The sequence below is a fragment of the Cygnus olor genome, chromosome 9 (assembly GCF_009769625.2).
Source record: "Cygnus olor isolate bCygOlo1 chromosome 9, bCygOlo1.pri.v2, whole genome shotgun sequence".
Classification (NCBI taxonomy): domain Eukaryota; kingdom Metazoa; phylum Chordata; class Aves; order Anseriformes; family Anatidae; genus Cygnus; species Cygnus olor.
In genome coordinates this window covers 9950647-9963395 of record NC_049177.1, presented here as the reverse complement: position 1 = coordinate 9963395, position 12749 = coordinate 9950647, and the positions used below count along the sequence as shown (strand labels likewise).

Sequence of the window (12749 nt, the reverse complement as noted above, 5' to 3'; positions counted from 1 at the left end):
CTGATAAGAGAAATTAATCACTCTGCAGACTAGCATATGAACAGGATGTAGTAAGCGATAGCTGAGGTCACACATGTAAGCAAGCTTGTTAAAAATTACTTCATTTTAATAAATATTCATTTCTATTCATGAATGTAAACCTTGATTGCTGTTCACTGAAATTATATTATGGGATTCTTTACACTTGGTAGGTTTTCAGTTTCTTCTTTGTATCACTTGTCTTTTTCATCTGCTTCTTTTTAAATGGAGAGAAATGAATAGAAGTTCTTTCTTGGTTTGTTTTGTAAAGCTCCCAGGGTTAGTAAAGATACAGGGGAAATGACTTCCTCTGCCTTGCTGAGAGGTCAGGCTGAAGCACCCTTGGTTTTCCTTGGTGGAGGGAAGGGGATGGAAAAGTTAAGCTTCCTTAAATTACTTGTTGCTTTGATCACACTGATCTGTGCCTCTGGTGCGGCTTATCCGAGTCATAAGCAGTAAATGCTGTAGCAGTGCCAGACTGTTTGAATGCTGGGACATGCTGTACCTTTTGGCCTAATTTGTTACATTTCAACAGCTGCTCGTCTTCGGAGCATGAGTGGAGGCTGGCAGGAATGGGCTTGTGGAAGGTATGACTGGTGGAAATGACTGCTTGCTCTTTATTCCTGTGATTATGCCTCAGAGGAGAGGATGGGCGTGCAGCATGGAACCGGGGCGTTTCTCCCAAGCTTGGCATTTTCACTCTTCGCACTGCTGACCTGCGGAAGATGTACGGTACTCCAGCTGGAGCCAGGCTGGCAACCAAGGCTACCCTGGCAAAACGGATTCTCACCTTAGACAAAGAGCTCTGTCCACAATCTCGATATAAGTGAATAGAATAATGTGATACAGATGAGGCACCCTGTCAGATAGGACAGCAATGAGAAGTATTTAAGCCATGAATGGAGGGGTAATGAAGGAAAATATTTTTATGAAGTTAAAAATCTGGTTTAGTCTGCCTGCAGGAGGAATTTCGCCTAACTTGTAAGTTTCAAAGATGGTTTTGGGAAATCTGTAGATGGTAACCTCTATCTGCGAGTGAAGGAATGCCATCTTGGACACAACTTTTCCTTTCTTTTCTCAACACTTTAATAAAAATCACTTTAATTTGTAAAAAACAAAAATTAATTGGATACTGTTAACACTAACTTAACTGTTTAGAGGAAAAAATGTTTCTTGCTAATATGAAATTATCTTTTGCCATATAAGGTTATAAACAGTCAAGAGACACATTACTTAATCAAGCTGGCTTTCTGACCTCTGTCCTGAGCCTTGCTAATTATGTGGTTTTGAATCTCTTCCACCTTCAGTGTCTTCTGGTTGGTCACCTTATTTTCTGTCAGCATAACTAAGTAGGGTTTATACTTACAGTTTTTTTTACTCGTGCTTTGTTAAGCTTTGACAAGTTTGTTAGTGTATTGGGGCCTGCAAAATGAGCTAAGATTAACTGATATTGCTCCCCGTGTCTGTTAGAACTAATTAGTTGGCAAATTATTTACACTTAGTGAGTTATTATGTCAAAAATTGTGTGAGCTTTTACTCTCCTGCTGTCTCCTTTGTATAACTGGAAACCAGTCTCCTGGGACGCGTTCCTGTCTGGTCAGTTTTAGTTCCAAGTCTCTGTGCAAAAGGAAAGTTGAAGAAAGTATTCCTGAAAAAACTGAAGAGAGTGAAATCTTTCTTGAGGATAGTAACTGCTCCACTCCCCCAGCTGATATCCAGGACAAAAAGCTTATCAAGGCCCGTACATCGGTTCTTCACAGCAGAGTTCCTCGTATATTTGTGTCCAGGGCCCCTGCGCCCTGATGCTTGTGAAGGGTAGAGCAGCGCTGGCGTGCTAGATAACCTGAAGGAATCACATGGAGTAGCTCGGTGTTCACTCACCAAATCAGTATTTTAGAACAATAGTTCAGGGTCTAGTGTCGAGTTTATTTTCAAGAGCAGTGTAGACCATTGTTATTGACACCAAATCTTTTTGAGTGTTGGGTTTCTTTTACACAGCTGCTGTGAACAGAGAGGTTGTTTTTAAGTTAGTGTTGGGTGTTTTTTTTTAAAGGTAGAGCTACTGAAACAGAGATTTCCTGGTGTGAAAATTGACTTCTCCAAATCCGTATTGACTGCGAAGCAGTATTACCATCCTGCCACAGACAGTGACTCTCAAGGTCATGTCTACTTGGAAGCCAGCCTTGATTAGTCCTCCCATTGCAGTGACCTTCATGCTTCGCTGCATGAATGCAGAAGTCTCGCTTCAGCTGGTGAAATTGGGGGGTCAGAAGCTGTTTGACAAGAAAGAGTAAAAGATAAACAAGCAAGTATTCCACTTGTTATGGATTTCCTGAGAGAATTTAAGTTCTTTATTAACATTTCTTAAAGGAAATAAACTGCCATGCAGTAGGAATGTAAGTTTTTCGTTAATTAATACCTAGTTAAAGTGTAGGAAGAACTGTCAGTTTTTCTAGTGAAGAGTAATCACTAGTGGAGTCCCAGGGAAATCTGTAGTCAGGCTTGTGTTGCTCAACACAGTTACAAATGATCTGGAAGAGAGACTGACCAATGAAGTGACAGTATATGCTGAGAATTGCAAAATTAGGGTAGCAGAAACAAAAGATGACTGCAGTTTCAGGAGGTTCTCACGATTCTTGGTGGAAATTTTTGACAGAGGGAGTATTAAAACAGCACCTCTTGATTCCCCAGAACTTTATGCATCCACAGCATCCTTTGATGGGCTTTTCACAGGTTTGCTGCATGCGTGCTTGTTTTTAGCCCGGTTCCTGTAGCATTAATCAATCACGTCCAGTTCTTTTATTGGAATGGAAGGTGAGCAGTCAGATCCTATCCACCCCTTCCATGCCATGCATGATTTAGTAGACCATTAATTATCATATTCTTCCAAAGTCACCTCTCTTTCAGTCTGAAATGCTGCTTGGTCATTCCTCACACAAAAGCTGGTCAAAATCTTTGGATCATTCTTATTGGTCATCTGCTAATATTTCTTATGAGACTGTATGAAAACTTCAGTCTCTAATAAGAGTGACTATCTGCCGCTTGTTTAATGCTTTCTATGAGCAGGTCTCTGCACATTTCACAAAGGACAATAGCATCATTGTTTTCTTTTGAAGGAAGTAGAAAAAGGGACAAAGATATGAATTAACCCAGGTGGTTAAGAGAACAGACATTTGAGAATGTCATAGCTGAAAAACACTGAGCAAGTTTTGGAAGGTGAAAGCACTGTATAGTGATAATGTTAATTTCTGAAAGGCATTTTAAAAAATCATTTCTGAACGTGGTTCTCATCTGTTGTGGATATTGCGCGCAGTTTGGGTTCCTGCATCATAAAAAGAAGTACATAACTGAACCAGAAGAGCTTATGAGGGCCTCAGTGAAAAGATCAAATGCATGAAATTGTGCCAATACAAGAACAACTGAGTAAACAGGGGCTAATGGTCTTGGAAAAGAGATGGCTGAGGGAGGTGGTGCTGAGTGCTGTAAATTCAGGAGTGCTGTGGATGATACATGAGCCACTGCAGTGTTTGTGCTCCGTTTCAGTACGAGATCTTGGGATTCTGAAGCTGATGAGTGGCCAAATCAAAAGTAGTTGGTGGGTGGTGGAATGTTGTCAGAAGATTCTCTGGATGCAAAAAGTTTCCGTGGATTCCAGGAGATGTCCAAGCACATGTGAGAGCAGTCCTCTGAGGACTGCTGAATCCAGGGACACCACGCCCAACTTCATCGCTCCTGCGAGCTGAAAGCTGGTGCAAGTCAGCAGAGTGCTCCGTGGGACTGCAGAATTTCTTTTCTAATGCTATTCCCTGAGTTTTGGCGTATAGCCACTGTAAAAGGGCTACAGCTTTGGCTTTAAAGACATCACTGTTCCAGACTGTCCCTGCAAATCCTGGAAAAAGCCAAGAGGCAATTTGATCCTAGTGTGTCTGTACCTGCAGGTGAGGAAATCTCTCTCCCTGAAAGCTTTTCTTAAGTCAGCTTAAGAAAGACTGATAAGTGTTTGCTGGAACCTGATGTTGAACATACTCATATTGGAAATCACGACCCCTTTTCTATAAGTATTGAAGATCTTGAAATGAGCGTATTGAGATGCTCTGGTTTAGAGGTTTGTTTGACCAGGTCAGATCTGGCCTGGGATATGAGGGAAGTCAGGTTCTGTAGCCATAGCAGTCCACTGCAGTCTCTAGAGCATGGAAGAACTTGGCTAAACCCTCTTAAAACTAAACACAAGATGCCTTGCTACAGGTGCAATCCTTCATGGATTCACTGTAGCTGAAACGTGTGCATGTGCACCAAATTCCCACTGGTCATGAAGGCTGAAGAGTTAGCACAGCAGGCAGTTCCCATCTAAGTCCTATGTACAAAAAAAAAAGTTGTCCTTGATTAATTATACATGCTGCAATTAAAGATATCAAATATTATAAGCTTTAAAAATAGGACATAAAGGACAAAGGAGCCAAATCGTTTGATTTTTTTTTGTGTGTGTGTGTGTGCGTGTGTGTGAGCAGAGTCCTCAGCTGTGGTGGAGCGGGGCACGGCGCCAGCTCCTCCAGGAGCTGCTGAACGGCTCTCTTAAAAAGTGAGACTCCTCGTCTGTTCTCATCTCCATCCTCTGAGTCTGCCTTTGCACGTGTGCTTTTTAATCTTATAATTTACAGTATTCTGACTTGAGCCCAAGAAGGATAACGATACATCCAAGGTCCACTACCGTTCTGTAGTGCGTTTGGGGATTATAGAACTTACACCAGTAGATGATGAATTCATTTTTTATTTTTCTATTATTTGACAAAGTACCAAAGATTGGCTGAAAGTTATGCTTTACAAGAAAACATCACTTTATTTGCCAGCTGTTGTCTTCCATAATCAATATAGTTCGCTGCCAAATCTGCTCTCTTCAGTAAACTGTGAACAAAAATCAAGCATTTCTAAAGAAGGGGGATGCAGTTAAGCTGCTTTTTGGCACCACCAGCTTGTCCAAGACGTAGGACCAGACACCTGATCGTATAGCTGTGATGATGCTTCTGCTACAGTACAGATGTCTGGCCAAATGGCAAAGCTATTGATTTTTCTTTTGTTGGTGGTGGTTTTGGTACTTTGACAAAAGCAGCCGAACGGAGTACTTGTCCCACCGCCTCTTCCACTAGGAACGAGCGCGTTTACGAGTCACGCCTGTGCCGTGGTGCAGAAGGGAAGCTGCTCTCCTCCATACTGCATTGTGGTGGCTTCTCATTTCTGGTTACTGTTAATGTTGATGCTAGCACTGGTGAGAGAAATAAAGGAAGATTTTTGCCTACTTTGAAACTTTCAGAGCCTGTAGAGGCCTGCTCCGTAGCTTTCTAGATTGCAGTTTGCAAGTAAGCTGAGTGCTGGCTGACAGTCCCCTCGCTTACAGATTGTCATTGTTCAGTTATTTAACTCGAGCATAATCTTTACATGAATAGAATTTCTTGTGTGTTATAGAGTAACCTTTTATATCATTAGTATCTGCAATAATTTTTTCCCTTGTAAAGTGATTCTTGTCTTCTTGCAGATAGGAAAGACATAAAGCATTATTCTGCAGTCGCACAAGAAGCCCTATTCATTCACAGTTTACGTTGTGAAACCAATCCTGTATCCTCGGGGTTGGAGCTGGTTTCGTGGCAGCAGTCCTAATTACAGAATCTGTCTGCAGTGTATCTGAACTGGGGGCTGCTCTAGAGTCACAACTGGAACAAAATGGCAGGCTGAAAAGGAGGAAGTACGAATTTGTCTTAATGCGCTCAGGCTTTCCATTGTTGCTATTCATAAATCGTAGGGTTTAGTCACCAACCCAAAGTCCCAACAAAAGCCCATTCAAGCTGAATTTGAGACCAGATTCCCAGATCTGGTAACAGGAAGGCACTTTTCTAAGGTTTTGTCTTGACTGGGTTTACATGCAGGATCCTGTTTGATGGATAAATAAAGCTGTGAGCTGAGCATGTGCTAACCCTGGTCAAGTAAAGCCAGTAAAATGTGAGAAAAACAGTTTCTCCTCCGCATCCCTAAGCAGTTGTGCTGCCTAGATGGTTTTCGGTTTTTGGTCTTTAGCTGGAGGCAAGTACTCCAGCACCTCAAATAACCTTAGCGTGTTTGTGCAGACAGTGAAAATAAGGCAAGTAGTGATCACTGAGAAGACATTAATCTGGTTGAAAAAAAGAGGATATCAGGTTCTTAATATTCATTCTTGGATTACTTCTTTCACTGACACACAGCAGTAAAAGGTGCTGAAGACGTCTGAGCACAGAGGAGGAGGTAATCTTGCTTTAGCCTTGACAAGTTTGTGTCTGGATTTTGTTGATTCCTGAATGTGATAGCACCACAGAAATAGACAAATTGGAAAGAGATTAGAGAATGCAGCAAGCACGTCTGAAGGGCCTGTCTTGTTCCAAAGCTGAAGGGGCTGACTCTCCGTAACAAGGCCAGGCAGTGGCTTAGGGCATAATCACTTAAACAGTTCTTCTTGCTGTCTCCTCTTCTCAAGTAAATGTAAGTTGGTGCCAGGCACAGTTTGAATTATGAAGTTGAACTGAAGAAGAGTCAGGTTAGGCAGGGAATCTGGGAGACCTCTTCCCCAAAGAACTACTTCTGCAATAACCATAAGGACATGGAAGGCTTCATTGCTTGAAGACGGTTTAAAGGGTTGGAGAAACTGCCCTAGTCCCAGGGCAAGGAGTACATGTGTAGGGGGAAATCACTCCTTGGAGTGATACAGGAGGAGACAGTGAGGTTTAACACCTCATCCTTGTAATTAAGGAATAACTTCATTAAGATGCAATTATTTTCCAAATTAGGTATAACTCACTCTTCCTTGGTGGTGAAAAGATTGTGCAGTAGGGAAGTAGGAGAGAAGAGAGGACGAGCAATTGTGACAGAGGTCTCCCTGCTGTGCCTCACAGGGGAGAGAGGAAGGAGCTCTGAAGAAGTCCCATGTTTTTTTGGGAGCGATATTAAATCCTCTTCAATTCTGCTGCTCTGATGACCTCTGCTTTCTCTGAATGTTGTATACGTTCTCTTTCAGGAAATGCCAGGAAGTTTGTCTGTAGTTGATGGAGACTCAGAAGAGAGCAAGCAGCAGCCTTGTGTCTCAAAGCATTAGACAGAGGACTCCTGGAGTCCAGGGATGGTTAGACTTCTTGGAGTCATGGAAGCATGGGTTTTCCTGTCTGAACAAAGCCCACTAAGTCTTAGAAGATGAACACCTTGGTGAGCCAATAGGACTTTTTTTAACTGTGGCTGTGATTCAGCAAAGCATTAAGCACACCTGATTGGGAAGCCTGAGAGTTGGTGACTGCAGGGTGTGGAGTCTTATTACCTGGCCTTGTGCTTGGTGGGATAAGGACCCCGGGGTTCAAAAACAGCTCTGTTTACGCCCTTTATCCCCTGACTCAGGGCTGTGGCTGGGGCACACCCCATACCTCTGATCATCCCTTTGGAAGGCCCTCCTGTGCCTGTGGGGCTTTGGGGTGGTGCCAGTGGGTGTAGGAAGGAGCAGCGCGGGGCAGGCACAGAAGCGGCTGTGAAGCTGGCCCTGGCACAGCAGGCAGGTTGGCCGGTGGTGCTCGGTAGGCAGGTGGCAGCCTGTTACAGATGCCAGCGTGGTAGTTGGAGCAGTTGCTAGCTCATCTTGAATGCAATCATTGCAATGTTTTATATAACGCATGGAGCAAACCAAGAGGGTTTCTGTGTGTAGCTCTGACTAATTGCAATGGGCAGATGTGACGCATTAGGAATTCCATCAAATAATCTTAAAATCGGTTCTTCTCACCTTCAAATTAAGGATTTAAAACAGGTAAAATGGGAACATTCATCAGTCTTGTGCCATCCCCAGTCCTTAATTACAAGACTAAACTCTAAGGTGCTTCCCTTTGTAACCATCCAGACTTAGGAGCTAAGGTAGGTGGCAGTAACGTGCATGGAGGGCAGTCCTTCCGTCAGATGCAGGTCTGGCCTTTCGCATAGTGCTAGGTGTTTACCTTTGAAAACAACAAAAGAAACCCGCAGTGCAGTGTGATTTAACTATGTTTTGTGAGATGGATTTCTTTGCAGGAATAGGGGGTGCTCAGAATACCATTGGGGTGGTCTAATTTGATTATTGATGTGTTCATGAAAGATATAGTAATGTTTAAAATGTAAGATGCTTGAGTCTGGGGTTTTAATATCTTTTAATAACAAAGTTCAGCAGCCTTTGTTCTTTCTGTTATAATTTTAACCATCATGATAGGAAATACAGCTGTAAGTGACTGCACTACGTGTAAAACTTTCAACTCCTAGTTTTCACAGCCTTAACTTCTATACAATTGTTACATTCTGCTCTTGGTGTCTACGCCAGCAGCCTATTAATGGGTTGTAGGAGACTAAAAAACAGTTATTCTGCCTTAAAATATTTTGCCATGGTCCCAGAGACCTTGGTGAAAGGCTAATGGAAGCCAATGTGGCCTCTACAAAAGGCCACGCATTCTTAGAGTTCATCTGCTTTGCTCCAGGCTGTTTGCAGTGTTTTTTAATCCAGAGTGTTTGGAAATTCTGAAAGCGCTTTTCTCTGCTGCTCTCTTCCTTATCATTAGAGGGTCTTGGAAAATGAAAGCCAGAAATTCACAACATGATCAAAATGTTTTGCTCCATTAGAATTAAAGGTAATGTTTTGCTCAGTCTGGAGAGGAAAAAAAGCCAGTATGGAAAAAAAAAAATCAATGAGTGGTTAAAATAGAGCTGTTAAAACAGCAACACACAGACAGCCTGTGTATAAATATAGGCTAGCTCCTTAGCAGTGTTCTTATATGGTAGATTTGAGTGAAGGAAAAATGTCAGCCTACTCACACTCTGTACGAGCCTGAATGTTGGTTGTTAAGGTCCGATGCCATTTGTTTGATGTCAGACAAGGCTGCGTGTTATATGTAAGTCATAATGACTTTTGCCTGTGTTTTTTCTTGTAGGGACCTACCTTACCAGTGTGAGAAGAGGATCACACAAGCATACTGTGGATTTTTTATCTGTACATGCTACTTGATTATCATCTATCTTTTAATGATTCTCTCAAAAAGAGAGAAGGATCCAAGAAAAAAACATTGTCTTTCACTTCTACTTGAGAGCTGGCTGAATTTTATGACGCCTTCTGGAGATTCTACCTGGACCCTTAGAAACAGAGCAGCTCGGGCTGCATCTCTGAGCAGCAAAGCTCTCCGTGTGGAATACAGTAATCAAGTTGCCTTAAGTCAAACCGTATGCAAGTTGCACTAATTGTTGTAACTGTACTGCTGATACCACTCCAGACTTCACTAGGACTTTCCAAGCCAGTAGTTTCTCATGTGGTTTGAATGTTTTCAACTGACATTTGAATGTTTCTGTTAAATTTGGTGTGGCTGTGAAAAGTAGGGGTGGGGGTGCAAGCTTCCTGCTAAGTTCATGGTGAATTTTGAAGCCTCACTTCCACGTGGGATCCGTGCTATGGCAGCAACCTACAAGCTTATGGTCACAACTGTGAACTGCTACAGCAGCGTGGTGATAGACCAGCACTTCCAGCACACCGTGCATTACTGCACAGGCACTTGCCAGTTGTTTAAGCAAGGAGTCACATGTATAGTTGCCCACCACAGCGTGTGTGCTGAGCTCAGCGTCCAAGATGCCAACCAAGACCATAAAATTCCTGTTTCTGAAAATGGGCTTGCCTTGCCTGGAAATGAGGACTATCACCAAATCCTCCCAAATAATCCAAGAATCAAAAAGGGCTCTTCAGTGCAAGCTTCTAGCAGTTTAAAAGACATTACTGGTGAGGCAATAAATCTTGCCAGTGGTAAAATAAAGGAATTCTCCTTTGAGAAACTCAAAAACTCTTCCAGTCACGTGGCCTACAGAAAAGGAAGGAAAGTTCGGTCAGAATCGTTCAGCAGACGATCATTTGATTTTGACGTGATTTATGGGCACTTCAGCAATGATGAGAACTGCCCTCCTTGTGGCTTTTTGCAGAGTCCCTCACCTGTGGAGAAATGGCAGGAGAGCAACGATGCTCCAGAAGTCAGCATGAATCCCGTGGTTCCCTTTTCACCTCATTCTTTCTCTGAAGAAAACTTCATTACCCAAATTTTGGAAAAGCACAAGCTGGATGGTTCTTCTGGTGGAGATATTAAGGTGTGCTTAGACATCTTGCTCAAGTGCTCGGAGGATCTGAAAAAGTGCACCGACATAATAAAACATTGCATCAAAAAGAAATCTGCAGACAGCGTTAGTGGAGGGAACAGCAGTGATCCCCTGGCCAATTCAGAAATGATTTATATGAATTTGATGACGAGATTTTCTTCATACCTAAAAAAGCTGCCCTTTGAGCTCAAGCCAGCTGGGCACAAGGAAGCTAGTGACTTGGTGGAATTAGTTAACTGTTTTCATGGTTTGCAGCAAACTCCCTTTTCCCCAATATTTGGAGATGAGCAGCCACCTAGGTATGAGGATATTATTCAGCTGCCATCCTCGGGCGCGGTTCCTCTCAGACCAGCAGGCGATCAGAGTGAGGTGACGGGCACCTCTCAGTCCATCCAGACAAGTACTGTGAGCTTTACCTCAAACTCCCTTCACGGCATCGCACAGGAGAGCAGTGTCAGAGCTGGGAAAGATGCTTGTGCTCTACCTCAGTTACTAGCCACAAGCCCTTCTGACTGCACGTCTTCCGCTGAGGCTCTGTACATTGAGGAGGAGTCGGATGGGGAAAGAGCATTAGCGAAAATAAAGGAGAAAGGGGATTGGGAGAGTTCAGAGCGCAGCTACCAGCTCTCTGGTTGTTCAGACGCAGGTGCTGATGTTAAACCAGAACATGCTGGAGTGGGAAACGAGCTTTCCTGTGCTTCTGAGAAACTTCCTCTAAAGCCGCTTTCAGATTCTGTATCGCGTGGTTCCCAGGCTGATGTCTCCAAAGGAGAACAGACGTGCAAGATAGATAAGGATGAGATAGATAAACTGCTGCTGGACTTGGAGTGCTTCTCACAGAAAATGGAGAGTACTTTTAGGGAACCCCTAAATGAGAATGAACCTGCCTGTTTGCAGGTGCTTGGCTTGCAGGGTAGGCCGGTACTACCTCTGGCTGTTGAACCCAAAAGTAAACCTGTTGACCCTACTTCCCCTCTGTCACAAATCATGGAAACCAACGGCCACAAAATGGAGGAAGATGACAAAGCCCTTTTACTGCGTATTCTGGAAAGCATTGAGGACTTTGCCCAGGAACTGGTGGAATTCCAGACAGGCAAGGGAAGCTTGTCCAAGGAGAAGGAAGTGATGCAGATTCTTCAGGAAACATTAGCAGCTCCTCCTCAGTCCATCCTCCCGGGGCAGAAAAGCTCTGCTGGGGCTGCTTCCAGAGACTATGTTCCAGCTTTGATTCAGCAGGCCCCAGAAGTGATTAAGGTAAGAGAACAAGCCTTTGCCTGGATAATAGAATAAACATGGGAAAATGTGGGAAACAAATTTACAGGTGCTAAGTGATTCATTGGATGCTGCAGTGTGGCATAACGTACTCATCCAGCAGTAGTATTTATTTAAAAACAAACAAAAAAGGAAACAAAACCTGAGCAAACAAAATGGGCCCTGACATTCAGTTTCACCTTTAACCTTGTCCTTTTCCTGCTGGTGCTCCTGTAGGCTGAGTTTGCATGTAGTTTAGGTAGGTTTTATATAATAGAGAGAGAATTTTTCAGCTAACTACTTTATTCTTGGGAGCAGGTACTGGTCTGGCTCTCACCAGCACCATGAGAGCTGGATGCTCCACCTCTCCCTTTCCCATCTCAGAGCAGGCTCCAACAACTTTCTTTGTCCTGCCTATCGCTGGTTCCTAAAGAGAGATCCTCCATGGCACAAAGGTCAGGAACTAGGGAGATTTATTTTTTTCCCCTTCCAGTGTCCCCAGTGCAGAGTCATTGTGGAGTCTGCATGGCATGCCTCTCACATGGGGAGCGGGTTTTCCCAGGAAAAGGCTCTCAACAGGGGCTTGCTTTAGAGGGGAGCCAAGGCTGTCTGCCCAGTCCTTTGCTTTCGAATGGAAAGTGCTAGTGCCAAACTTTCAAAACAACAGGGTGCCAAAGTCCCGAATGCATAGAAAGTATAAAGGGCTTTACTTTCCAAAACGCACCTTCCACTTACGTACTTGAGAAGATGTTCAGATTAGCAGCGAGCTTTCATAGCTCCTTCCAGCAGGACCCTAACTTGCATGTCTTCAAAACTGTTTGCCTGAAAATACAGGTATTTGGTGCAATTCTGAAAGGGGGGAGGGAGGAAAGAAGGGTTATTTAACCGAATTGACATGACTGGGATTTATTATTTGTTTTAGACTAGGTACTCTCCAAGTGTTTCTGATATTTCTCTGTACATCTTTGCTTATGGAAGACCGTAAGCATAACCTTGTCTGATATTTCCAGCAAGGCAGAAGGGCTTCTTCCTCAGAGTGCAGAATTAAGTGACTCCAAAAGCTCTGATGTGATCTTTTAATAGCTACTCTTGCCTTGGGTATTTGAGATTTTTTTTTTATCTTGTGAACTTGAAACAAAAATGTTTGCTCATGTGTGACACTGTATTTTGTGGCTGTTTTTCTACAATACTTGAGAACTGGATATGCTTATGCTGTCTGTCAAACAGCTTATCAGTCTGGTCCCCTATTGGTTTGTTTCCCTCATCATCCACACGTCTTGGGTGTGTGTGTTTGCTCCCAGCCTGCCGTCTGCAGCAGCATTACAGGA

At 43.3% G+C, this 12749-nt stretch overlaps 1 protein-coding gene across 3 annotated transcripts in view; it reads left to right on the top strand.

Moving 5' to 3' along the window:
- PPP2R3A (protein phosphatase 2 regulatory subunit B''alpha) overlaps positions 1-12749 on the top strand; it is a 58219-nt gene that overhangs the window by 2391 nt on the left and 43079 nt on the right. For all 3 annotated transcript variants that reach the window (XM_040567536.1, XM_040567534.1, XM_040567535.1), the window contains exon 2: positions 8970-11424. In XM_040567536.1, the coding sequence (XP_040423470.1) occupies positions 9439-11424 (1986 nt within the window). In that variant the 5' untranslated portion in view covers positions 8970-9438. The remainder of the gene's footprint in view (positions 1-8969; positions 11425-12749) is intronic.